At 43.2% G+C, this 26534-nt stretch overlaps 1 protein-coding gene across 1 annotated transcript in view; it reads left to right on the top strand.

Moving 5' to 3' along the window:
* Positions 1-23811, top strand: part of LOC124043661 (dolichyl-diphosphooligosaccharide--protein glycosyltransferase subunit STT3B-like) — a 92351-nt gene extending 68540 nt beyond the window's left edge. The window contains exons 5-16 of the mRNA XM_046362466.1: positions 3106-3205; positions 7685-7783; positions 9579-9725; positions 13363-13411; positions 13730-13884; positions 14570-14781; positions 17727-17914; positions 19723-19894; positions 20238-20411; positions 20864-20977; positions 21562-21768; positions 22013-23811. Coding sequence (XP_046218422.1) covers positions 3106-3205; positions 7685-7783; positions 9579-9725; positions 13363-13411; positions 13730-13884; positions 14570-14781; positions 17727-17914; positions 19723-19894; positions 20238-20411; positions 20864-20977; positions 21562-21768; positions 22013-22090 — 1695 coding nt within the window. The 3' untranslated portion in view covers positions 22091-23811. The remainder of the gene's footprint in view (positions 1-3105; positions 3206-7684; positions 7784-9578; positions 9726-13362; positions 13412-13729; positions 13885-14569; positions 14782-17726; positions 17915-19722; positions 19895-20237; positions 20412-20863; positions 20978-21561; positions 21769-22012) is intronic.
* Positions 23812-26534: the final 2723 nt, after the last annotated feature.

Genomic DNA, 26534 nt, shown 5'->3' with positions numbered 1-26534 from the left:
AAAACACAAAAAGAAAGATGCCCAGGGTCCCTGCTCATCTGTGTGAACAAGCCTTAGGCATGCTGCAAGGAGGCATGAGGACTGCAGATGTGGCCAGGGCAATAAATTGCAATGTCCGTACTGTGAGACGCCTAAGACAGCGCTACAGAGAGACAGGATGGACAGCTGATCTTCCTCGCAGTGGCAGACCACGTGTAACAACACCTGCACAGGATCGGTACATCCGAACATCACACTTGCGGGACAGGTACAGGATGGCAACAACTGCCCGAGTTACACCAGGAACGCACAATCTCTCAATCAGTGCTCAGACTGTCTGCAATAGGCTGAGAGAGGCTGGACTGAGGGCTTGTAGGCCTGTTGTAAGGCAGACATCACCGGCAACAACGTTGCCTATGGGCACAAACCCGCTGTCGCTGGACCAGACAGGACTGGCAAAAAGTGCTCTTCGCTGACAAGTTGCAATTTTGTCTCACCAGGGGTGATGGTCGGATTTGCGTTTATCATCGAAGGAATGAGCGTTACATCGAAGCCTGTACTCTCGAACGGGATTGATTTGGAGGTGGAGGGTCCGTCATGGTCTGGGGCAGTGTGCCACAGCATCATCGGACTGAGCTTGTTGTCATAACAGGCAATCTCAACGCCGTGCATTACAGGGAAGACATCATTCTCCCTCATGTGGTACCCTTCCTGTAGGCTCATCCTGACATGACCCTCCGCATGACAATGCTACCAGCCATACTGCTTGCTCTGTGTGTGATTTCCTGCAAGACAGGAATGTCAGTGTTCTGCCATGGCCAGTGAAGAGCCAGGATCTCAATCCCATTGAGCACGTCTGGGACCTGTTGGACCAGAGGGTGAGGGCTAGGGCCATTCCCCTCAAATGTCCGGGAACTTGCAGGTGCCTTGGTTGAAGTGTGGGGCAAGAACTGGCAAATGTGGTGCAGTCCATGAGGAGGAGATGCACTTGATGCAGCTGTTGGCCACACCAGATACTTTTGATTTGACCCCCCCTAAGTTCAGGGACACAATTGTCACATGTCTGTGGAACTTGTTCAGTTTGTCTGTTGAAATTTATGTTCATACAAATATTTACATTTTTGTTTGCTGAAAATATTTCCAGTTGACAGTGCGGAAGTTTAGTTTGAGTTTATTTACTCGAACAGGCATATTGATAGTGTATGCACCAGCTCTTTCAGCTACCTCAGTCTCTTAACTTTGTGGCGCACCGATCCCTTTAGCGGGATAATTTCCGTCAACATCCTCTGAATTGCAAAGCGTCAAATTCAATTACAAAAAATAGTTATATTACTAAGTGCAATATAGCAAAACACGGCTTATCTTGTTATTAATCCACCTGGCGTGTCAGATTATTTTTTTAAATAAGCTTTTTGGCGGAAGCAAACCAAGCGTTTATGTAAGGACATCTCCCTCAGCAGACAAAACATTACAAACAGCTAGCAGCGAAGTAGATTGGTCAGAAGAGCAATAAAATGAATCACTTACTTTTGATGATCTTCTGATGTTTGCACTCACGAGACTCCCAGTTTCACAAATGTTACTTTTGTTCCATAAAGATTATTTTTATAAGATAATGCACCAACCAAATGGAGGTATTATAATGTTCAGAAATCCACAGGCTCGAGCGGTCACGACGGGGCAGACAAATTCCAAATAGTATCCGTTAAGTTCGTAGAAACATGTCAGTTTAAAAGGAAATCAATCCTCAGGTTGTTTTTACAATAAATAATTGATCATATTTAGACCGCAGCTTTTTCAATAGGAGAGAGAGAGAGAAAATGTCTGCTCCAAGCTGCTCGCGCATGTAAAACTCTGGCACCCAGCCATCCACTGACGCGATGTGATATTTCTCGCTCATTTTTCAGAATAAAAGCCTGAAACTGTCTAAAGACTGTTCGGACCATGTGGAAGCCATAGGAAAAGGAGCCTGGTTGATATCCCTTTAAATGGAGGGAAGGCATGCAATGGAACAGGCAGCTTTCAAAATAGAAGGCACTTCCTCTTTGGATTTTCCTCAGGTTTTCGCCTGCAATATCAGTTCTGTTATACTCAGACAATATTTTGACAGTTTTTGGAAACTTTTCTATCCTAATCTGACATATGCATATAGCATATTCTGGGCCTGAAGTTTCATTTGGGTATGTTTTTCATCCCAACATCAAAATACTGCCCCCTACACTCAAGAGGTTAACATACTTTTTTTTGGTAGTAAACAAGTTATTTTGTGCTTGGTGGTGCAGAGATTTCAGTCTGAGTGAATAGTTGGTTCAAGCTTTGTGTTCGATATGGCTCGGTGACTCCAGAAGATTGCTGGTTGCTTATTCAACCCTCAAAATCATGTGGGGGCAGTAACACACACACACACACAACGGTGAGGTCATTAGCAGTACATGTGTGAGATGTTTGGTCAAATTACACTTCATGGCCGGGAGGCTGCGTCAAGCGACCCTCGCACATTTATACTAACCTCACTCTCTCCTCACTGATATCCCCCCCCCCCCCCCAGCAGTCCCTCTGCGTCAGCGTTTTCAATTAACAACCTCTTCTCTCACAGAGAACCACTGCGGCTGTGTCAACACAGAAAAGTAGCTCAAAATGGGAGTCTTCTCCGTATTCATTCAGGTTAGGCTTCAACTGCACCTAATTTAGCTCTCACCATCTGAAGCTAAAGATGTAAATGGCTGAAAAGATCATTTCGCTTAACCACTCCTGAACAAACTTGAGTCCCCCTGCAATTAGCAGTAATTGCAAAACATATTTTTTTATCATAGATGAGGGATTTGTGAATGAAATGTGTGATTGTGTGGCTAAGCAGGTGTGAGTATTTTCCCTCTCCGACTGCTCTGCACATCCTACGTACTGGAGTTGATGTTATTTTGTAGAGTATTTTATATAGGCCCCTTGTTTCACGTTCCAAGTCAAAGTGTCGACGCATCGTTTCATGGAGCTTTTAAAGTTATTGATGCATTTTTACTTTGCGGTCATAGTGTTTAAACATGATTGCATTGGTTTTCTATTGGTCCACTGCGTATTCCCATGCATTCCTGGTGGCGTGCGTTTTGCTGATGGCTGTGTTTGTTGCAGGTGTCAGCATGGGGAGGATACGTCTTCATCATCAACCTGATCCCGCTGCATGTCTTTGTGCTGCTGCTCATGCAGCGCTACAGCAGGAGGGTCTACATCGGTGAGTGACCACAACACTTTCATCTGCCACAGAGATGTGATCATAACCCCCCCCCCCCCCCCCACCCCCCTCCTACACAGAGTGTACAAAACCATTAAGAACATTTACGTGAACTGACCAGGTGAATCCAGGCGAAGTTCCCTTATTGATGTCACTTGTTTAAATTCACTTCGATCAGTGGTTCCCAAACTTTTTATAGTCCCGTACCCCTTCAAACATTCAACCTCCAGCTGCGTACCCCCCTTTAGCACCAGGGTCAGAGCACTTTCAAATGTTTTTCTTTTTTTTGTCGCCATCACTGTAAGCCTGCCACACAATAAATGTATTAAACATAAGAATGAGTGAGTTTGTCACAACCCAGCTTGTGGGAAGTGACAGAGCTCTTTATAGAACCAGGGCACAAATAATAATAATCAATAATAATCAATAATTTAACTCTTAACCTCTTGCTCCTACCTGACACGCAGGCGTCCCATCTAGACATCTGGAAATGCAAATGCACTACGCTAAATGCTAATAGTACTAGTTAAAACTCAAACGTTCATTAAAATACACATGCAGGGTATTGAATTAAAGCTACACTCGTTGTGAATCCAGGCAACAAGTCAGATTTTTAAAATGCTTTTCGGCGAAAGCATGAGAAGCTATTATCTGATAGCATGTAACACCCCAAAAGACCCGCAGGGGACGTAAACAAAATAATTAGCATAGTCGACGCTACACAAACCGCACAAATAAAATATAAAACATTCATTACCTTTGACCATCTTCTTTGTTGGCACTCCTAGATGTCCCATAATCACTATTGGTTCTTTTTTCGACTAAATCGGTCCATATATAGCCTAGATATCGATCTATGAAGACTGTGTGTTAAACGAAAAAAAATAGCGTTTTATAACGTAACGTCATTTTTTCAAATCAAAAAAAGTTGATAAACTTTCACAAAACACTTAAATACTTTTCTAATGCAACTTTAGGTATTACTAAACGTTAATAAGCGATCAAATTAATCACGAGACTAAGTGTATTCTATAGGGGTACGTCTGGAAATAATGTCCGGGTAAATCTCAACCAAAATATCCGGTCGGAGACCTGAAGAAAAAGCCTGTCTCTTGTTCATTTGACCAAGAAACAAAGACTAGGCAAATGACAAGACTGTTGACATCGTGTGGAAGCTGTAGGTACTGCAACCTCGGCCGCATTTATTGTGGTTCACATTTATCAATCGGTTGAAGTCGCGCATGGATAGATTTTCCTGCACTTTTCGATGAAACGCACGTTCTGTTATAGTCACAGCCGTGATTTAACCAGTTTTATAAACGTCTGAGGGTTTTCTATCCACACATACTAATCATATGCATATACTATATTCCTGGCCTGAGTAGCAGGGTGCTGAAATGTTGCGCGATTTTTAACAGAATGTTCGAAAAAGTAGGGGTTAGGAGTAACAGGTTAACCGTCTTACATATAAAACCTGATTTGTTCATCGCCACAGCCTTCATCGCCACAGGTTAATGAAGGTTGTGCTTGAAAGGATGCACATAACTGCAATGTTGTATTGGAGAGTCTCCGTCTTAAATATTTTTCCACAGTCTGTGCCTGTATTTAGTTTTCATGCTAGTGAGGGCCGAGAATCCACTCTTGGTTAGGTACGTGGTTGCAATAGGCATCAGTGTCTTAACAGTGCAATTTGCCAAGGCAGGATATTCCGAACGCAGCCCAATCCAGAAATCTGGCAGTGGCTTCTGATTTAAATTAAGTTAACCGCTTGTTGCAATTTCGATGAGGCTCTCTTGTTCAGATATCGGTAAGTGGACTGGAGGCAGGGCATGAAAGGGATAACGAATCTAGCTGTTTGTCATCCGTTTCGGGAAAGTACCTGCATAATTGCGCACCCAACTCAGGTGCTTCGCTATATTACATTTGACATTGTCTGTAAGCTTGAGTTAATTTGCACACAAAAAAATCCTACAATGATGGACAGACCTGTGTTGTCCTTGCTAATGCAGACATAGAGCTCCAACTTCTTTAATCATAGACTCAATTTTGTCCTGCACATCGAATATAGTTGCGGAGAGTCGCTGTAATCCTCGATTCAGATCGTTCAGGCGAGGGGGAGGGTCATCATCCAGATAGGCCAGTCGCGTGTGAAACTCCTCATGAAAGCGGTCAAACAAGTGTAAATGATGGTTAGTAAAAACTTTAAGCTCGTTACTCAAAAAACATGTCCATACATTGCCCCTTGATAACCAGCATGTCGTTAAAGTGTTACATGGTCGCTGTCCATATCATTGCATAGTGCTGAAAATACACGAGCGTTCAGGGGCCTTGCTTTAACAAAGTGAACCATTTTCACTGTAGTGTCCAAAACGTCTTTCAAGCTGTCAGGCATTCCCTTGGCAGCAAGAGCTTCTCGGACGCTGCAGTGTACCCAAGTGGCGTCGGGAGCAACTGCTTGCATGCGCATTACCACTCCACCATGTCTCAGTCTTTTGCGCAATCAGTACAAATACCAACATGAGCATCAGCTGCGTTTCGCTACATACGGACCGTTAATGGAATTCCTGCAAGAGTAACGGTTAATGTGATTGGATGTCAATTATTTGACTAGGCTACCTGTATTTGACATTGCTGTTTCGTTGAACACTAGATGGTTTAATTGTTTTTGACAGTGAAATGAGGCTACTCAGACGAGGAAAAAAACAACATATATATATATATATATATATAGCCCTGATGGAAAATTTAAATGGACTGTTTGGAAATGTGGACCACATGTTTGTTTGGAGTACCCCCCCACGGCATTACGCGTACCCCGGTTTGGGAATACCTGGTGTAGATGGAGAGGGGTTAAAGAAGGATTTTTAAGCCTTGAGACACGGAGTGTGTATTTGTGCCATTCGGAGGGTGAATGGGCAAGAAAACATTTGAGTGCCTTTGAACGGGGTATGGTAGTGGGTGCCAGGTGACCCGGTTTCAGTTTGTAAAGAACTGCAACGCTCTTGGGTTTTTCACGCTCAACAGTTTCCCGTGTGTATCAGGGATAGTCCATCACCCAAAGGACATCCAGCCAATTTGACACCACTGTGGGAAGTATTGAAGTCAACATGGGCCAGCATACCTGCGGATGCTTTCAACACCTTGTTGAGTCCATGGCAAAGGGGGGTGCAAATCAATATTAGGAAGGTGTTCCTGATGTTTTGTACACGCACAAAGTTTATCTGATCGCAAACCATCTGCTAAAGAGATGTGACCCCACACACCTGTTTTCCTCAAAACAGCCACAAATACTTGTTTGCTCTCCTGAATGTGACTGAGAACTGAGTTTAATTATGAATTTGACTGCGTATGTCTTACTGTAAATTGCTTCTATTTCTGAGTAAACCAAAGCTCAAAAGAACCAGACTTATTTTCGTCCTTGAGGCTCACACAGAACACATCACATCATTGTCAGACAGGCAGAAATGCTGCAGCGTCGTAGGCAGTACATATTTAGCTAAACTGAAGGTACAGCAGGCTAGGTGGGTTAAGATAAATGGTTTTGCATCAAGCATCGTTTACACTTGATTATATATATTACTCAAGGTAAACAGTACCCTGTTCTTGGGTGCTTGGAAAATAAATTACGTCCCTATTTAAAATTTAGGGAATTGACCCCTGCTATACGCAATCTCTTTGCATTTTCCTCAAAGGATATTGGCAGTGCCTTTGTACCCTTCCACAAGAACCATTTGTTAATGCAGAACATTTTCTCCATAAATTTGTTTTTATTTTTTATTGTTCCGAAATATTTATGCTTCGCAGAAGCTGTCAACTTCAAGCACCCTTTAATAGATTAGGGCTTTGTGTTGATTTTCAAGCAGCCATCTTGTGTAAGTCCTTGCTTCACAACCATCTCGTTTTGATCTAGTTTGAACCTTTCTCCTTCGTTATACCATAGAGAAAGCTCTTCTAAAAAAACGAGATGCCTCATTGGCATTGGCGCTGGCACAATGAGTCCTTGAACAAAAGTGCATTGTCAGTGTTACTCACAACTCTAATTCACACAAGTTCATCTCTTCATCTCTTAACTCCATCAGTCAACAGGCAAAAATGAATCAGAGTCAAGAGTGCTCAGGGCTCGCCAGTCACTTCAAAAGCCCCAGTGTTCAGAAAAGTGTGAAATCTTAATTAGGGCACATGCCTTAGGATCAGATCAGCTACAAAGGTGGGAGTTCTGCAGTTTTACTGCACTGTCGGCTCATGTTAGGCTCCCCCCGCACTTTTCTTTGCCCACTTCTATGTTCTCAGTAAATTTCTCCAGGTGAGGCGTTAGTATTTAATCCCACTCAGTCTCAATGCACCTTAAATACCTCTAAAGAGAGGAGCTTTTCCTTAACAACCCAAACTGAAGTGAGATTGGTGTTTTTGAATGGGACCGTATCTGTGTTCAACTTGTTTGTTTGATCTCATCTCCCTCTTTCTGTTTCTCTCTTTCAGCTTATAGCACGTTCTACATCGTGGGCCTGGTGCTATCCATGCAGATCCCCTTTGTGGGCTTCCAGCCAATTCGAACCAGTGAGCACATGGCTGCAGCAGGTAAGCCCCTCCCCCACCCACCCGCTTTTAGTCTACTGGGCGCTATGAGACGCAAACCGCTCTATTAATTTATTTTTATTTAACCAGGTATGACCTCGTTGAGAAAAAAATAAAATGCCATTTCCAACAGAGACCTTGGGCCATGACCAAGCAGTTGTTCTCTTGTATTGGCAGTGCCTTTGTATCATTTCGTTGCAGTTTGTGTTCCCGTCTCGCCAACGGTCCCAGCTGGTGAACCGAAAGTAACTTTATTTTGACTGAAACACTCCACTATTCCCACATTCACCAAAGCAGCATAGAGTTAGCCTCTTACTCTCTGGGTTTATTAATATGCTACACGGGGTTTTATTTTTGCATTTTAATTTCAGAAAATGTCCCTATAGCTGGCGCTAATAGTGGATTGATAACAACAGACGACTATCACAACACTGACGGGTAGAGTAATAAGTAAACCGTGAAACGCCATCATTCCACTATTGGCACCAGCTATATTATGGACATTTTTCTCTAATTACAATGAACAAATAAAACGATTATGTGTTGCACTTTAAAACCAGAGAGGAAGAGATTAACTTCATGATACTTTGGTGTATTTGCGACAAGACATTGCGATGTACAGATTTCCAAAACATATGTGCACGGTTCTTTCTGCTTGCCCCTTTTCCCCCCTCATGCTCGCTTGCCTGGTCTTTCTCTTCACTCATGACAAGCGTGTGTTCCGTCCGCCGGTCTGTTGCGTGTAGAATATGCCAGCATACACATTGATAGGCCCTGCTTTACTGAAACTACAGCTTTTGATTGCCGATAGATAGGCCTAGTGCATGGTTCTGCCTGGTGGCCGACCTGCTTATACTGTACCCCTATCAGTCTCGTCTGTTAAAAAAACACTGAATCGGAGGAGTTGAGGAGTCGATTCTGCGTGCTTTTAGAAATGGGAGTCGAGGAATCAGTTATTTTGGAACAAAGTCTTGGAAAAATGGCAGAGAAAGTCAAGCGACAGCAGCGACGTCCTGTATGGAAGACGTGTGGTGTGATTAGGTGGTGAAATGCAAACTTTGTGGAGGTGGAATTTAGGTACCACATTGGTAGTACAGGTGCAATGCTTAATCATCTGAAAGGGACGCACCATGCGACCCAAACTGTTGCTGGCAGCAGTGCAACAGAATTGTGAATTAATGTTTCATTTTATGCATTTGTCTTATCGTTTAATTTGTCACATCACTAGTAACACGATTATGTTCCTCTTAGTCTAATGTAGCTTCAGTCTGATTTCTGAAGTGGTGTTTGTTATGCGGGTGACCGGGGCAGCACAGCACGGCAGCGACGTGGGCTTTGAGGAATGGAAAGCACTGTCACTCTCTCAAAGGTCTGGGCGTGTTTGGCTTCGGGCAGCAGCTGCTCGCAACATCTGGCGGTGTCTACAGCGACAGCCAGCGTGACGGGGACAGGAAGGGAAGAATAAAGCATCAGATCGATGGGCTTTTTTACATTGTTCTGGTGGAGTTGTGCCCTTGGAATGCTGGGGGGGGGTGTGTGAGTGAGCCTTTGTTTTGCCTGTGAAACTAGGGCTTTGTTCAATTAGCATGAAGTTCCACAAGAGAGCGACATCAGATAACAGAACAGAGATCCCATTTCAGTCTTAACTTAGTTCCTGCTATTCCGATATGTTGTGTTATTTGCAGCATTAGTGTGTAAGCACATCTATAGTGAGACAACCGTCAAACCTGCTCGCATGAGACCCAAATGGTTAAGGTTGTTGTAATGCTGTGCTAACTCCGACATTCTGTGATTGCAGGCGTGTTTGCACTGCTCCAGGCATACGCGTTGCTGCAGTACCTGAAGGACAGGCTCACCAAGCAGGAGTTCCAGACCCTGTTCTTCCTGGGGGTGTCGCTAGCTGCTGGGGTGGTGTTCCTCACCGTCATCTATCTCACCTACACTGGTGAGTTCCTATGCCATTACACATGCACGTGACTTGCAGAGCAGCATGTCCTCCTATACCACATTGCCTTCAGAAAGTATTCAGACTTGTTCCACTTTTTGTTGTTACAGTCTGAATTCAAAATGAATTAAATCTGGGGGGTTTTCTCACCCATCTACACACAAAGTGAAAATGTGTTTTTAGATATTTTTTTTTGCAAATGTATTCAATTTAAATACAGATATTTACATAAGCTATCACACTCCTGAGTCAATACATGTTAGACTCACCTTTTGGCAGCGATTGCAGTTGAGTCTGTGTAAGGGCTTTGCACACCTGGATTGTAATAAATGTGCACATTGTTCTTCGAGCTCTTGTCAAGTTGGTTGTTGATCATTGCTAGACAATCATTTTCAAGTCTTGCCATAAATGTTCAAGACGATTTTATAAGTCAAAACTAACCACTCGAACATTCAATGTAGTTTTGGTAAGCAACTCCAGTGTAGATTTATATTATTATAGGTTTAGCCTTGTGTTTTAGGTTCATTTCCTGTTGAAAGGTGAATTTGTCTCCTGGTGTCTTTTGGAAAGCAGGCTGAGCCAGGTTTTCCTCTAGGATGTTGCCTGTGCTTAGCGCTGTTTCTTTTTATAAAAATAAAAAACTAGTCCTTGCAGGTGACAAGCATACCCATAACACGATGCAGCCACTATTATGCTTGAAAATATGAAGTGCGGTACTCCATGTTGGATTTGTCTGAAACATAACGTTTTGTATTCAGGACATGAAGTACATTTCTTAGATACATTTTTTGGGGAGTTTTACTTTATAATGCCTTATTGCAAAAGGAAAACCTTTTTATTTAATTAGGCAAGTCATGCATGATTTGGAATATCTGTATTCTGTACAAGCTTCCTTTTATCACTCAGGTTAGTATTGTGGAGTAACTACAATGTTGATCCATCCTCAGTTTTCTCCTATCACAGCCATTATTAAACTCTGTTTTAAATTCATCATTGGCCTCGTGATGAAATCCCTGAGCGTATTTCTTCCTTTCCGACAACTGAGTTAAGAAGGACCCCTGTGTCTTTGTAGTGACTGGGTGTATTGATACACCATCCAAAGTGTAATTAATAACTTCACCATGCTCAAAGACTTATTCTGTCAGTTTTAAATATATATATATTTTTTTACCCATCTACTAATATAGGTACCCTTTGCGAGGCATTGGAAAACCTCCCTGGTCTTTGTGGTTGAATCTGTGTTTGAAATTCACTGCTCGACTGAGGGACTTTATAATTATATGTGTGGGGTACAGAGATGAGGTAGTCATTCAAAGCCTGTTAAACACTTATTACACACAGTGAGTCCATGCAATTTATTATTTGACTTAAGCACATTTTTACGCCTGAACTTTAGGCTTGCCTTAACAAAGGGGTTGAATACTTATTGACCCCAGGCATTTCAGCTTTAAATGTTTAGTTAACTTGGAAACCGTTCTAAACATAATTCCACTTTGAAAGGAAGAGATATTGTGTTGTAGGCCAGTGACACTAAATTTAAATGTAATCCATTTTAAATTCAGGCTGGAACACCAAAAAAGGTGGAAAAAGTAAAGGGGCTATAAATACTTTCTGAAGGCACTGTAGTTAGTTACACGTACACCTGACTTCCTCAATATATACTGTAGTATCAGGTATATACAGGTGAGTCCCTATACCCCAACATTGCACATACACCTTGCTTTCAAAAGCAAATCCTCATATACCATATACATATACCTGACCTACAAGTTCCAGTCCTTGTATACCATATAGTAACATACTTTTGGTCATGTAGTGTATGTGGACGCCTGCTTGCCAAACATCTCATTCCACAATCATGGGCATTAATAGGAAGTTGCTCCCACTCTTCTGGGAAGGCTTTCCACTAAATGTTGGGACATTGATGTGGAGACTTGCTTCCATTCAGCCACAAGCACATTAGTGAGGTCTGGCACTGATGTTGGGTGATTAGACTTGGCTTGCAGGTGTTCCAATTCATCCCGACAGTGTTCGATGGGGTTGAGGTCAGGACTCTGTGCAGGTCAGACAAGTTTTTCCACACAGATCTCAACAAACCATTCCTGTATGGACCTCACTTTGTGCACGGGGGCATTTTCATGCTGAAACAGGAAAGGACCTGCACCAAAGTTGGAAGCACAGAATCATCTAGAATGTCATTGTATGGTGTAGCGTTAAGATTTCCTTTCACTGGATCTAAGAGGCTTAGCCCGAACCATGGAAAAACAGTCCCAGACCATTATTCCTCCTCCACCAAACTTTACAGTTGGCACTATGCATTAGGGCAGGTAGCGTTCTCCTGGCATCCGCCAAACCCAGATTCATTCGTCAGACTGCCAGATGGTGAAGTGTGATTCATCACTCCAGAGAAAGCGTTTCTACTGCTCCAGATGGCAGCGAGCTAGCTTTACACTAATCTATGGCATTGCGCATGGTGACCTTAGGCTTGTGTGTGGCTGCTCTGCCGTGGAAACCCATTTCATGAAGCTCCAGACGAGCAGTTCTTGTGCTGAAGTTGCTTCCAGTATCAGTCTGGAACTCTGAGTGTTGCAACAGAGGTCAGACTATTTTTATATTCTATGCACTTCAGCACTCGGCGGTCCCGTTCTGTGAGCTTGTGGCCGACCACTTCGCGGCTGAGCCGTTGTTTCGCCTAGACGTTTCCCCTTCACAATAACAGCACTTCCAGTTGACCGGAGGCAGCTCTAGCAGGGCAGAAATTTGACGAACTGACTTGTTGGAAAGGTGGCATCCTATGCCTGTGCCATGTTGAAAGTCACTGAGCGCTTCAGTAAGGCCATTCTACTGACAATGTTTGTCTATGGAGATTGCATGGCTGTGTGCTCGATTTTTATACAGCTGACTCCAACGGGTGTGGCTGAAATAGCCGAATCCACAAATTTGAAGGGGTGTCTCACGTACTTTTGTATATAGTGTACATGTATATCATGTGTACCACAGGTGTGTCTGTTTCTCATACACCTGACTATCACAAACAGGTCCCCACATCCTGTATAGTTGCACATGCCTGGTGTACATGTAGATCATGTATAAACAACTAACACGTACAACTACACAAGCTAGTCCTCATACCATAATAGCGAAGTGTTTTTATCTGTTTCACGTTTGGCTTGTACTGTTGAGTGCCTTTGTTACTCATGTCCCTTGCCCAATAAACATATTGCTAACTTTCAGCTGGTAAACATTCCACTGGAGTCCCGACCCACATATGCCCTTACTACTGAACAGATACCTGACCCACTAAAACAGGGCGATTTTTAATTCTGGTCCTGAGGGGCTAAAATGTATTGGTTCTCTACCTCGTAGTTAATTGAGCTTATTGAGTGTCCCAGGTTGGAATCAGTCCCTGGTTAGAATGGATGATAGTGAAAACCTGAAGTGTTTCGGGAACTCGAGGACCATAATTGAATGGCCCTACACCCAAGGGCCTCTATTCACTTTGTCATTATATTTGTACACTACGCAGACTGTCAGACACCCACCAGTTTCAACCATAAGCTAAAAAAGTCTGTGTCATAACCAATAATGTGTGTGTTCAAGTTCCCCAGTCCTGTGTATTGATTGTTTGTTCATTTAGGTTACATTGCTCCGTGGAGTGGGCGATTCTACTCTCTGTGGGACACCGGGTAAGCACGGCTAACCTTTCCTATCGACGAAACAGTTGTTGAATTGAACGTGTGTGTGTCTGCGAAAGGGCTTACGCCATCCATAGTCTCAAAGGAAATGCTAGCATTGTCTTTTTCTTCCCAAACACACTTAGGCTACATTCTGTACATGAACTGCAGCGTCTCTGATTTCTGCATTAAGCAATGATAAATCGGGTTGTTTGCTGACAGCAGCGCTCTAGCTCTCCGTTTCCGTTCCCTTTTTTTGAGGTGGTTTCTTGAATCTTCATATTCCCTGAATTACCAGATGTTTGTCTCCTCTATTCTCCCCCCCCCCAGCTACGCTAAGATCCATATCCCCATCATCGCGTCTGTGTCGGAGCACCAACCCACCACCTGGGTGTCATTCTTCTTCGACCTCCACATCCTGGTCTGCACCTTCCCAGCAGGCCTCTGGTTCTGCATCAAGAATGTCAACGACGAGCGCGTCTTCGGTAAACCGGGGCTCGTTAAAACACACAGATACTCAACATGCATACACATCATTTGAATACATCGGCATATTTGGAAGGGGAATCTGGTGATTTGAGAGGAATATGCATTAAAGCAAGGGCGTTCTCATGTTGTTGATATACTGTACACACCTGTTCCTAGGAGTTGTACTGGAAGAGGGAATTCTGAACAGAATCCCACTGTTCCAGTGCATTAGGGGCTACGCTTGAGCTGGTTTCTGTTTTTCCCTTGGACTGGAAGGAAAACTCCACCCAAAAACCATCCATTGGTATTTGTTTCATTAGTCAATTGTTGACAAGTCCCAAAATGTTTTGCTTGTCAGCAATCAAGTTCAAATGATGTAAATTTCAAAATACAGAAATCGTCCCCATATGATGCTGCGTTTTGCATCATGATTGCTGACAGTCCCAATGTTTTGTTTATGTCAACAATGGACTAATGAAACAAATGCCAAATGTAGTTTTCCTTTAATTGATCAATTGTTATTGATTGTCCCGAGAGCCTGCACAACTGATAACCAAGCTCTAAATCAGTTAGTCTCAGATAAATATATTTTAAAAACACCCCCGAAGAACTGAGTAGTGCACCGTGTACTTTGGACATGGGTTAAACTCTGTTTTAATTTGAATTCATCTTTCTTGCCTCTCTGCGCCTCCCCCCCCCCAGTGGCTCTCTATGCCATCAGCGCGGTCTACTTTGCCGGGGTGATGGTGCGCCTGATGCTGACCTTGACGCCGGTGGTGTGCATGCTGTCAGCCATCGCCTTCTCCAGTGTGTTCGAGCATTACCTGGGGGACGACATGAAGAGGGAGAACCCTCCCGTAGAGGACAGCAGTGACGACGATGACAAAAGGAGCTCAGGGAACCTCTATGACAAGGTCAGGAGGAGTCCCAGTCCAGGGCCCGTATTCATTAATAGGCTTGGGCGATACCCCGGTATGGTGTAAACTGTATATTTTGAAATACCAACGATTATGCTTTTCAATACTGTAAAGAAAGAAGAAATAAACAGGGGGGGGGTGGACTTTTTGGGGGGGGTTGCGGGCACCCTTTCCTCACGGAGGTGCGTGCTACGCCGATAAGAAATTGAAGTTGGGTCAAATAAATTATATCCAGCGCCAGCTATGCATATTATGTGCTTGCAGAAATTTTATCAAAAAAATGAAAATGTCCTTTCCTCCATGCCAACTTTAGACCATGCGTACGCACATCTTCTAGTGACTGAAGTACCCTAAAACTTCCAATTAATAGCCCAGGCATTTATTTGATTAAATCACTGAACATAATAGGCACTTATTAGAGACGGGCTTCTATTCAAACCAGGCTTCTATTTCCTTAATGCACATTGTTTTTGCTGATGTGCATAGTTAATTGTTTAATTCCAGCATTCACTTTCAGTATTTTAATCAACTTCCTGCACTGTGTTTACACACATTTGCCATAGTATGCCTCTACAAAATATATATATATTCCTCGGACTGCATTTTCAGAAGTTCTTACCTTTGCCACTAGAGGGCGATTTCTGGGCCTGTATCAAGGGGCCAGGGTGCACAAACTATCCATTGAAATATTCAGTGTTGATGAGGCTGATATTATTTTTTATCAATCACAGATGAAGATATTAACATTTTATATTCATCCTATGTCTGCCATCTTTTTGGATGACGTGATGGCTCCCCATGTGCATGCGATATTGGTCCATATTAACCGGATATAGACGTACACGAATCAGTGTCTGCGAACGTGAGTAGATTACTGCGAACAACGGTTGGACATCTTAGACGCAGTTTCTAATTCTTATTGTACCTCAGTGGCCTGTACTCCTGAAGTTGACTGTTATTGTGATTCCCATTTAGAGTTAGCAGTTTCGACTGGTGATAAAAACTGATTTCCATAATTGTTTTGAGTCATTACTGAATGATTTATTGTAACAAATCAAACATTTAACCTCGTAAGTAATTCATGTTAACATCGTAAACAACTAATTTACACCCAGCGTTTATTTGAAACATATGTTTATTTGTTGCACTTTAAGCTGTAGCCCAGCTATTAAAGGGGACAGGAAGCTATTTGAGACTCAGCAATTTCATTGAAGTTTTAGGCTATTGCAAGTGGGCCTATGTATTTAGAGCAAATGGAGGGTTGTGATGACACTTATTCATAAAAACATAAGAAGCAGCCATTTGCCTTTGAGACACTTTTTGAATCTAAATGAATTAGGCATAGGAATCTACAGGTAAACCTCCCGAGTGGCACAGTATTTGAGGTTCTGGGTTCGGGTCCAGGCTCTGTCGCAGCCGGCCACGACCAGGAGACCCATGGGGCGGAGCACATTTTGGCTCAGCGTTGTCCGGGTTAGGGGAGGGTTTGGCCGGCAGGGATGACTGTAAGTCGCTTTGGATAAAAGCGTCTGCTAAATGGCATATATTATTATTATATTATTATATTATATATCCTTGTCCCATCGCGCACTACCGACTCCTGTGGCTGGCCGGGCACAGTACATGCTGAGACGGTCGCCAGGTTACAGCGTTTCCTCCGACACGTTGGTGCGGAGTGGATTCCGGGTTAAGTGGGCATTATGTCAAGAAGCAGTGCGGCTTGATTGGGTTGTGTTTCGGAGGATGCACGGTTCTCGACCTTCGCCTCTCCCGAGAATGTGAAATGTCAGAATAATAGTAGAGATAATATTTTATTTCTTTCATCACATCACAGTAGGCCTCCTTGCTCGCATGCGCTTTTTCAGTTCTGCCCACAAATTTTCTATAGGATTGAGGTCAGGGCTTTGTGATGGCCACACCAATACATTGACTTTGTTGTCCTCAAGCCATTTTGTCACAACTTTGGAAGTATGCTTGGGGTCCTTGTCCATTTGGAAGACTCATTTGCGACCAAGAAAAAACGATGCATAACATTGTTGAATTCAAACGTTCTGCTGACGGGTCCAGAACTATTTTCACATTAAGCGAATGGAGGGTCATTTCCGGGCCGAGTTTTAGTGCTCGTTCACGTTTTACAGCCGATCTGATATACAGTGTAACGGAAACATGCGTATGTATGTCAAGTTTATAAACCTCCATATTTGACGTATTCTTTTCATAAACGGAGCACGCAGATATGTAGTGTGAAATGTACGCAATGGTTATGAATGAGGAATTGGGTAAAAGTCAGTAAATTCGTTAAATCAAATCAGGTTATTGGTCGTATACACAGTTTAGCTGATGTTATAAGAATGCAGTGTAGTGCTTGTGTTACTGGCTCTAAACAATTCAGTCAAATGTCAATCAAGTCACCCCCCCCCAAAAAATGTACATCAAGAAAATGTGGGAACAAAGTGATTGCGCAGAAGTGTTTCTAAATCTCCCCCCCACTTCCCTTTTTTAATTCAGTTTTCTCAAAGGAGGGAAAACATGCACGACTAGTTTGATGTAAACCATATGCCGTGGCTGTCTGTCTCCAGATCTCAAACCAATTGAACACTTATGGGAGATTCTGGAGCGGCGCCTGAGTGTTTTCCACCACCTACAAAAAAAAAAAAAAAGGATTTCTCTTGGGAGACTGTCTCATCCCTCCACTAAAGTTCCAGACACTTGTAGAATCTATTTGAAGCTGTTCTGGCTCCTGGTGGCCCAACGCCCTATTAACAAACATTATGTTGGTGTCTCCTTTATTTTGGCAGTTACCTGTGCTTAGCCAATATACATATTCCTGTAAGGAGGTACAAAATAATGTCCAATTTCACTCTGTTTGTATTGCAACTCTGATAAGTCTGTTTTTAGTGGGCCAGTGTGTTGATGTGGTGTGTGTTTGTCTCCCTCTGCAGGCAGGAAAGGTGCGTAAGCACGTGTCTGAGCAGGAGAAGGCAGAGGAGGGCCTGGGCCCCAACATCAAGAGTATCGTGACCATGCTGATGTTGATGCTGCTCATGATGTTCGCCGTCCACTGCACATGGGTCACCAGCAACGCCTACTCCAGTCCTAGTGTGGTGCTGGCCTCCTACAACAACGATGGGTAAGGACAAACAATGTAATAATTACATGCCAGACACTGAGCCCCAATGGGAATCGAACCCGCAACCTCGTTGCAAGCGCCGTTGCTCTACAGATTTTTGTTTTGAGCCACACATGTTCAAACTACCATGCAGTTATGTAGACTAAGGCACACATTACACTCCACGCGTACAAGCGTAGCTCCACATATTTCTGACAGCAGCATACATTCACACACTTTCTCACTCGCATATACCCACAGAAATGCACAATCGTATTTCATCAGGTAAAAGCTGTGATGTTGATGAGCTTGGAGTGTTGTTGTGTAACTCTGCATTGTTTTATTGCATCTTGTCCCATAACTCTTAACAGTGGTCTTCAATAATTTACCAAGTGTAATGTACGATGCTTTCAATGTGAAGATGATGTGTGCGCTTGCAAGACTTTGTGTGCTGTTTACTTTCCGATTAGAGATTTAGACATTGAAGTGACACATAAGTAGGAGAAAGTCTAACTCTTCGACTCTTAAGTCCTCATACATATATTTATTTGGGTACAAATGTTCCCTAGAAGCTGCGCGTGGGCGCAAAGTATCCCCGAGACTGCCACACAGCTCCCCAGGACCTCTGCGCAGAGTGCAGAAATATCAGCCCACAGAGAGATTGAACTTCACTCCACATCCTGGAGTTTCCCCTGTTAGTTAACACTATCAACGTTTCCCTTTTACTGTGGAAATTATGATCAACACAATATTAGCCACTTTCAAAGCAACTTACTGAAACAAAACAAACTATACAAGTTATTTTTTTGTTGTAGGCAATACGCATAGGATTAGGATTCTATTGCGCATGACTCAGCCCGTACTCTACACAGATCAGTGTGGCATAGCCAATCAGAGCTGCAGTAGGCCTATATGCAAATACAACATTTCCATATATGGATCTGTGCCATTTACTTTGAACCGGACTGTGTTTTAAAGCTGTGGTCGTGAGTAGATGTGCTTGTTTTGAGATCAAATCAAGAACTGCATGTAGCAACATGTGCACATTTTGTTTAGCTAGTTAGTGAGTTATTAGCTGAGTTATAGATCATTTGTAGTCAGCAATGGGGGAGTGATTGCTGCTTACAAGAGCACAAAACGTGTACATTTCTAGACATCTTTGAAAAATAAGATATTTATTTTTGCCTTAAAGGGGCAGTGTTGTATTTTGAGACAGGCTTGAATAAGCAGAGTGTAGCATACTTTGGCCTATTCTCTGTAATAATGGTATGAGAATAATAATAATAATAATGCATTTTATTTTGTGAAATGGTTTCTTTACATCAAACACATTTTCAGTCACCTTGTCTGAAGTATAAGTGGATGAACAGGTTAATGTCGAGCCCTAGTGGTGTTTTTTTCCAAAAGTCTCATGGAATGTAGGCCTACATTGGACACCACACATTGGCTGCTACTGTAGACTGAATGACAGATGTTCAAATGTTATGGGATTTGTTTTTGATGGTAGGCCACTCTGGTAGGTCTACGTTATGATCATATAGCCAGAGTAGCCTACTTGGCAACTGTTAAAACTGTAATTTAAAGCGGGTACAGCCTCAGTGTTCACAGTAAACACACGCTGGAAGTTGCACAGACTTTTCACAATGTCCACGTTCTCTCAGCAGACCTGAAATTAGCTTAGTGCTGAAAATATTCAAGGGAACATAAGTGGATACAATTTGCGTCATCCCAGTCTCATAGATCACATAAGTTACCAAACCGATGTTGGCCTGGCTGTCCTCCCTGTTACTGTCCTTTCCGTATCTCGTCAACTCTGTCACTCCCCACAGGACGAGGAACATCCTGGATGACTTCAGGGAGGCCTACTATTGGCTGAGGCAGAACACAGACGAGCACGCGAGGGTTATGTCTTGGTGGGACTATGGCTACCAGATAGCAGGCATGGCTAATCGAACCACCCTAGTGGACAACAACACATGGAATAACAGTCATATAGCACTGGTGAGTCACACATCAAAAGGGGGAATTGGGGAGGTTTGAAGATTTGAGGGTTTTCGAGTCAACGCAGACCTCATGCTCCAAAGTAGATCAGCTTCTTGGCTCTCACCTTTCTCAATACATTTACTTGTAGGAGCTGCAGTAATGTGTGGGATTATTTTTGCTCTTATGACTTGATTGATTTTCCCAGAGCCAGCAACGACTTTGAAAAGCAAGTACTTAATTTTTTAGTCTTATACCGCCCTCTCATTTTCCCACCATCTCTATATACCTGCATCTCTTCTTTCCTCTGCTCTCTCCCTGTCTCCTCTGTACAAACTCCCGTTCTTCCCTCTCTCTTCTGTAGGTGGGCAAAGCCATGTCGTCCAATGAGAGTGCCGCGTACGAGATCATGAGGAGTCTGGACGTGGACTACGTGCTGATCATCTTCGGGGGCGTGATTGGTTACTCGGGCGACGACATCAACAAGTTCCTGTGGATGGTCAGGATAGCGGAGGGAGAGCATCCCAAGGACATTCGGGTGAGTGTCTGGTTGAGACTGCAACACGATACAGAAGGGCCCTTCATTCACTCCTATTTATGATCCTTTTTGTTACGCTGAGAAACCTGGGTAAACACTTCAATCTATCAGTCTGGGACAAACCCAAGGACATTGCTGTTCCTAGCAATGTTTATTTTAGACAATGACACTTGGTCGTTGAATAAAGTGTCCGAAATCCAATGCAGATTTGTTAAAGTATTTATTTCCCCATGCGAGTTTGAATGTCAAAGAGATGAGCTGAACTATTGAGGGTTGTAAGACTGCGTCATATCGTAGACGGCAATTTGGCAAAGTGTTTCAGTTTTTATTCCCCTGTTAAGTGCAGTCTCTATTTGATGAGATCAATAAGTATCCTCGAAGAAATGTGGGATTTGGTCTGAACCCCCAAGTGTCTCACTCTCACTGCCTTCTTCCCTCCTTGTGCCCTTCAGGAGAGTGACTACTTCACCCCTCAGGGAGAGTTCCGCGTGGACAAGGCCGGCTCGCCTGTCCTGCTCAACTGCCTTATGTACAAGATGTCCTACTACCGCTTCGGCGAGATGCAGGTGAGCGGTGGGGAAATACTTGAAGCTAAAGTAGGCTACGGTAAGCACTGACGGACGAGAGAGGGGCTTAAGGACGTTCTGACAGAAGCGTGGGAGGGAAAGCGCTCAGATGCACAGGCTTTGGCAGGTACAGGCGAGATATGAGCGAGAAGAGCTGCCAGGTACTTAAAGGGAGCTGCGTGTTGCCTGGCCAGCAGCTCAGTGAAGAGGAGGAAGGATCAGTGGGCTGCTTCAGTAGTGTCCAGAGACAGCTAGGCAAGCAGAGTTCTGTCTCATGGCTTAACCCATGGAGGAGATGGAGAGACGGGTTTAGAGCAGGATAAAGACAAGGGAAGAGATTGGTTTTGAGGAAGTGACTAGGACAAGATTGGAAGGACAGAATTAGTTATCAGGTGGAGGGAGGGATAGGTGATGTACAGATTTAAAAGAGCAGGGAAAGAGCCTGATAATGAAGTAAGATGAAAAACAGCACTTGTTTGAAGGTAGAATCAACCTTTACACAAGCACCATACTCACTTTTGCTCAGTCAGTAGCTGACCTCGTCAACACCCTCAACCCCACCTACTGCTGTCCTTATCTCTCAGCTGGACTTCCGGACACCGCCTGGGTTCGACCGCACCCGCAACGCCGAGATCGGCAACAAGGACATCAAGTTCAAGCACCTAGAGGAGGCGTTCACTTCGGAGCACTGGCTGGTGCGCATCTACAAGGTGAAGAAGCTGGAGAACAGGGAGCCGCTGGAGCACAAGCTCCGCAGCATCGTGCCCAGGCAGAAGTACACCTCCAAAAAGGTACAAGGCTTCCATGTCTCTCAGCATTCATTGTGCTAATGAATGTAAGACATCTGATGCTGGCGGAGTGAGTTTACATATTGTTCTCAAATTTTAGCCACCGAAAGGAAATGTTCATCAAATGTGAGCCGACTCACTTTTATTTCATACTGTTAATGTGTGCTCCAATTCAGATGAGTAGATATGTAGGAACAAGTTGCAAATTGAAAATAGATTTGTAAATCAAGTTTGTTTTATTGCACAGACTGCTAAGAGGAAGCGAGGACACATCAGGAATAAGCTGGTCCTGAAGAAAGGCAAGAAACTAAACAAGAAACAATGAAGATGGACACGACACAAAAAATAAATAAAAAATAACTAGCTAAGAAAACTACCAATGAAAAAGAATGCCCATTGTATGGAATGCGAGCACTTAGCCTCGAGGGCTAGTCCTCTGAGCGCAGCACCCCCTGTGGTGGGGAGGGTGAAGTGTCATGTCTGGCTAGCCCCAGAACCTTTGTCCGTTTTATCCAGAGGATCTTTTGTCATGCTCTTTTCTTCTTCTTTGTACTTGAATGTGTGGCAAGGCACTGAGCTGCTGAAACCGGGGTGAGCGTACATTTTGTGGTACATTTAACTGTTATTCTAGAGAGGGGGACAAAACAAAGAAAGGAAACTGAGGAGGCTGGGAGCAATTGCACCAAAGAGCCCTTGATTTAGCTCCTTGGCACATGTAAACATGTTTCTTTTGTGAGGGTGAGGAAGCATTGGAATTGAGGACATGTTCCTGACACGCGTACGGAGGAATTCCACTGTCTAGGCCCAGCTGATTTACTTCTGATGGTTACTTTTAATCATTACTTTGTTTTGGCCCTAATTTGTCGTTACCGAGACAATTCTTTAGGAAATAAAAGGCCTAATATGTAAATATGTTATGTAAAGAAAATGTCTGATAGGGTTGTAATATATTGGATTCTTGTGGTGATTTTTTTTAAATACGCAGATTTCTTCTTTTGTTGTGATGTTTTTTTCTGGAACAGTGAATGCAATAATTCTCCTTAGGAGGGACTTGAGATTTTGTTTAAAATGAATGTGAATTTAAGAACCCCCCCCTGAAGTTGCTTAGATTGTATATTTTGCTGCTAGGTTTAAAAATGTAAGCAATTCTATATAAAAAAGTTGTGATTTAATAGAGAGGCCTCCACCCTGCGAGCCTATTGCCTCGTTGCTGGTCTCTTCGTCACCACGTTAGTATGTCCATCTGTCTTCTCAGTCATTTTTGCCTGTCCACGTACACATGTTGATGCTGTTGAGTTTATGTAGCCAAGAGTAGGGTAATGCGGGGAAGTGCTGAAGATGGCTGCCAGTGAGTGGACAAAGCAGTGGTGCCCTCTGTTAACACTACTGGGCCTGTTGTTAAAAACCTGTGTTGAACACTGAAGGATCGATCGTATGTTTGGGGGGGGGGGACTCATCAGATGGTCTACACAAACTTTCTAGGAATACAGAGTTTTTATTTAATTGACATCTTCAATCACTCAACAGTTTACCTCTTTTGTTTGATACTTATTTTGCATTTCCTTTAAACACAGAAGTGATGTCATTTCACCTTTTTGGATATAAAAAATGGCGCTGTTCGTGTCTCTTGAGCTTCTCTGAGAAAGACTGCATTGTCACTGCTTTCACTTAATGGCCCTCCATACGTCATATCGACCTTGCTCAAACACACACTCGAGAAACTCTTATGTTAAACTGCTTATATCAGAGATTTTCAATGTGTGTGAGGAGACTAAGGGATTGGATTGGGCCTTAATGTGATATAGAAAGTGTATAGGTTGTTCGCCCTCTTGTTACCTTGTTTATTATGTCTGGTTTTATTGCGGATGGTGGACTAGTTCCTTCTCTTCTGGGTTCTCAACGCCTTCTCTTCCTCGCTCTGCCACACCACTACATTGATTTTTATTTTTAATTTTATTTTTTTAAATCTAACAACCCTGGACCCCCTCACCTTCCAAGTTAACATGTTTAAATGTAGAGTAAATAAAAGATTCAACTTTGTAAGAAGAATTGGTCCTCAAATTATTCACTATCCCGATAGTAACACAATCATTGTAAGGTATTTGCCTGAAGTATCTTAGGTTTTATTTTTTTGGGGGGGGGGCTGCTTTTACTAAAGTTGATCAGAGGCTTCAGGCAATTCCAGGTAACGCATGTATTCAGTGAGACGGGAATTACAAGGCCACTTTTTAAAGCGCAATACAATGGAAATGCATTCTAAAGCACATAAGACACCTTTTTACATGGAATTGTCTCATCTATAACAGTCAAAGGCCTGGGTATACAGTACCCTCCACTAATATTGGCACCCTTTTGTAAATATGATCAAATACCTTTGTTTATCCTCTTGGTCTTTCATTCAACCAAAAAAATATAACCTTTTAATTAAAGTCAACCAATTGAAAGGATTTTAAAATTTTTAATTATAAAACAAATCTCAAATTGTGGCACGCATTTCATTTAATACTTTGTGCAACCTCACTGCTCTGATTCTTCTCCTATAATGTGTAATGAGGTTGGTGAACACATGGCAAGATATGAGACCATCCCTCCATGCAGAATCTCTCCAGGTCCTTCAGATTCCAAGGTACACGCTTGTGGACTCATCTTCAGCTCATCCCACAGGTTTTCTACGGCGTTTAGGTCAGGGGACTGGGACGACCATGGCAAAACCTTGATTCTGTGGTCAGTGAACCATTTTTGTGTTGATTTTGAGGTGTGCTTTGGATCATTGTCCTGCTGGAAGCTCCCACCAAGGCCCAGTTTAAGCTTCCTAACAGAGGCAGTCAGGTTTTGTTTTAATATCTGCCATGATATCATGTATCCAAACACGTTGTCCTGGGTCTTTGGAAGTAAAACTGCCCCACAACATCCAATATACTTCACAGTGGGGATGAGGTCCTTTTCTGCATGGCCATCTTTCTGCCTACGCTCTATGGTCTCATCTGACCATAGAACCCGGTCCCATTGAAAGTTCCAGTAACGTTCCGCAGGTACTTGAGTTTGACAGCAAAGGATTTGTTTATGGCAACCATCCCAAGCAGCTTGTGGTTATGTAGGTGGCGTCTGATCGTAGCCTTTTGTCACACATTTACTGTCTTCTCGTGTCATTCCCATAGTGATGGATGGCTATGGGAACTTGGCCTGTGTGTCACATTTATACCCCATTGAAACAAAGTCATGGCTTATCACTCGTATTCCTAATCACTCAGGTGAACTTAAAGTGAAATACAAATATGCTTCAGTTGGATTTTACTTAAGGATTTCTATGGGTGCCAATAATTGTGGCACATGTGTTGTAGAAAAATTGTGAAATAAAATAAATATTTCTCCCATTTTATTTCAATTAAAAGGTTAGATATTTTGAATGAAAGACCAAGCGGATAAACAGCAGACATATTTACCGAGGGTATATATATTAGTGGAGGGCACTGTAAACTGAGGGTTCAGAGAATGTAAATGTACCACACGATGGCAGCACTAGCTTTCAAATTACAGCTGTTCTGTATTTTCATTTACTGACTCGTGACTTGGGAGAGTTTAACGTCTTATGACAACAGAGGCTTATTGTGATTGCCAGGGCACATTTTTTAGAACAAGACAATGTCCCAATCCCTACCCTATTCAACCTACACTCCATGGCCAAAAGCATGTGGACAGGTGTTCATTGAACATCTCAATCCAAAATCATGGGCATTAATATGGACTCCCCTCCTCCCTTTGCTGCTATAACAGCCTCCAGGATTTTTTTCCTCACTAGATGTTCTAGCATTGCTGTGGGTACTTAAGCCACGAGCATTAGTCAGGCACTGATATTAGGTGTGGCTCACAGTCAGCGTTCCAATTCATCCTAAAGGTGTTCAATGGGATTGAGGTCAGGGCTCTGTGCAGGCCACAAGTTCTTCCACACTGATCTCGACAACCATTTCTGTATGGACCTCGCTTTGTGCACGGAGGCATTGTCATGGTGAATGAAACAGGAAAGGACCTGCCACAAAGTTGGAAGCACAGAATCATTTAGAATGTCAATGTATTCTGTAGCGTTAAGATTTCCCTTCGCTGGAAGAACTAGCTCGAACCAAGAATAACACCCCCACCAAACTTTACAGTTGACACTGCATTTCAGGCGGGTATTCTCCTGGCAAACCCAGATTCGTCTGTCGCACTGCCAGATAGAGAAACGTGATTCATCACTCCAGAGTCCAATGGTGGCGAGCTTTACACCACTCCAGCTGACGCTTGGCATTGCGCATGGTGATCGTAGGCTTGTGTGCGACTGCTAGGCCATGGAAACCATGAAGCTCCCGACGAACAGTTCTTGTGCTGACATTGCATCCAGAGGCAGTGTGGGACTGTGTGTGTTGCTACCAAGGACAGAGCTTGTGTGGCCTACCACTTTGCGGCTGAGCCGTTGTTGCTCCTAGACGTTTCCACATCACAGGGGCAGCTCTAGCAGGGCAGAAATTTGATGAACTGACTTGTTGGAAAGGTGGCATCCTACAACGGTACCACGTTGAAAGTCACTGAGTACAGGCCATTCTACTACTGCCTATGCTTGTCTATAGAGATTGCGTGGCTGTGTGCTCAATTTTATACCAGTCAGCAACGGGTTTGGCTGAAAAAGCCAAATCCACATTTTGTCCATGTCGTGTATGTTAAATGGTGTTGCATAGGTTTTTTTTTTTTTTTACCCAAGTGAAGTTTGGTTCAAGCTCTTGGATACATTGCAG

Source organism: Oncorhynchus gorbuscha, linkage group LG09 (assembly GCF_021184085.1).
Source record: "Oncorhynchus gorbuscha isolate QuinsamMale2020 ecotype Even-year linkage group LG09, OgorEven_v1.0, whole genome shotgun sequence".
NCBI classification, from domain to species: Eukaryota; Metazoa; Chordata; class Actinopteri; order Salmoniformes; family Salmonidae; genus Oncorhynchus; species Oncorhynchus gorbuscha.
The sequence above is the reverse complement of the archived record's forward strand: the minus strand, read 5'-3'. Positions and strand labels throughout refer to the sequence as shown.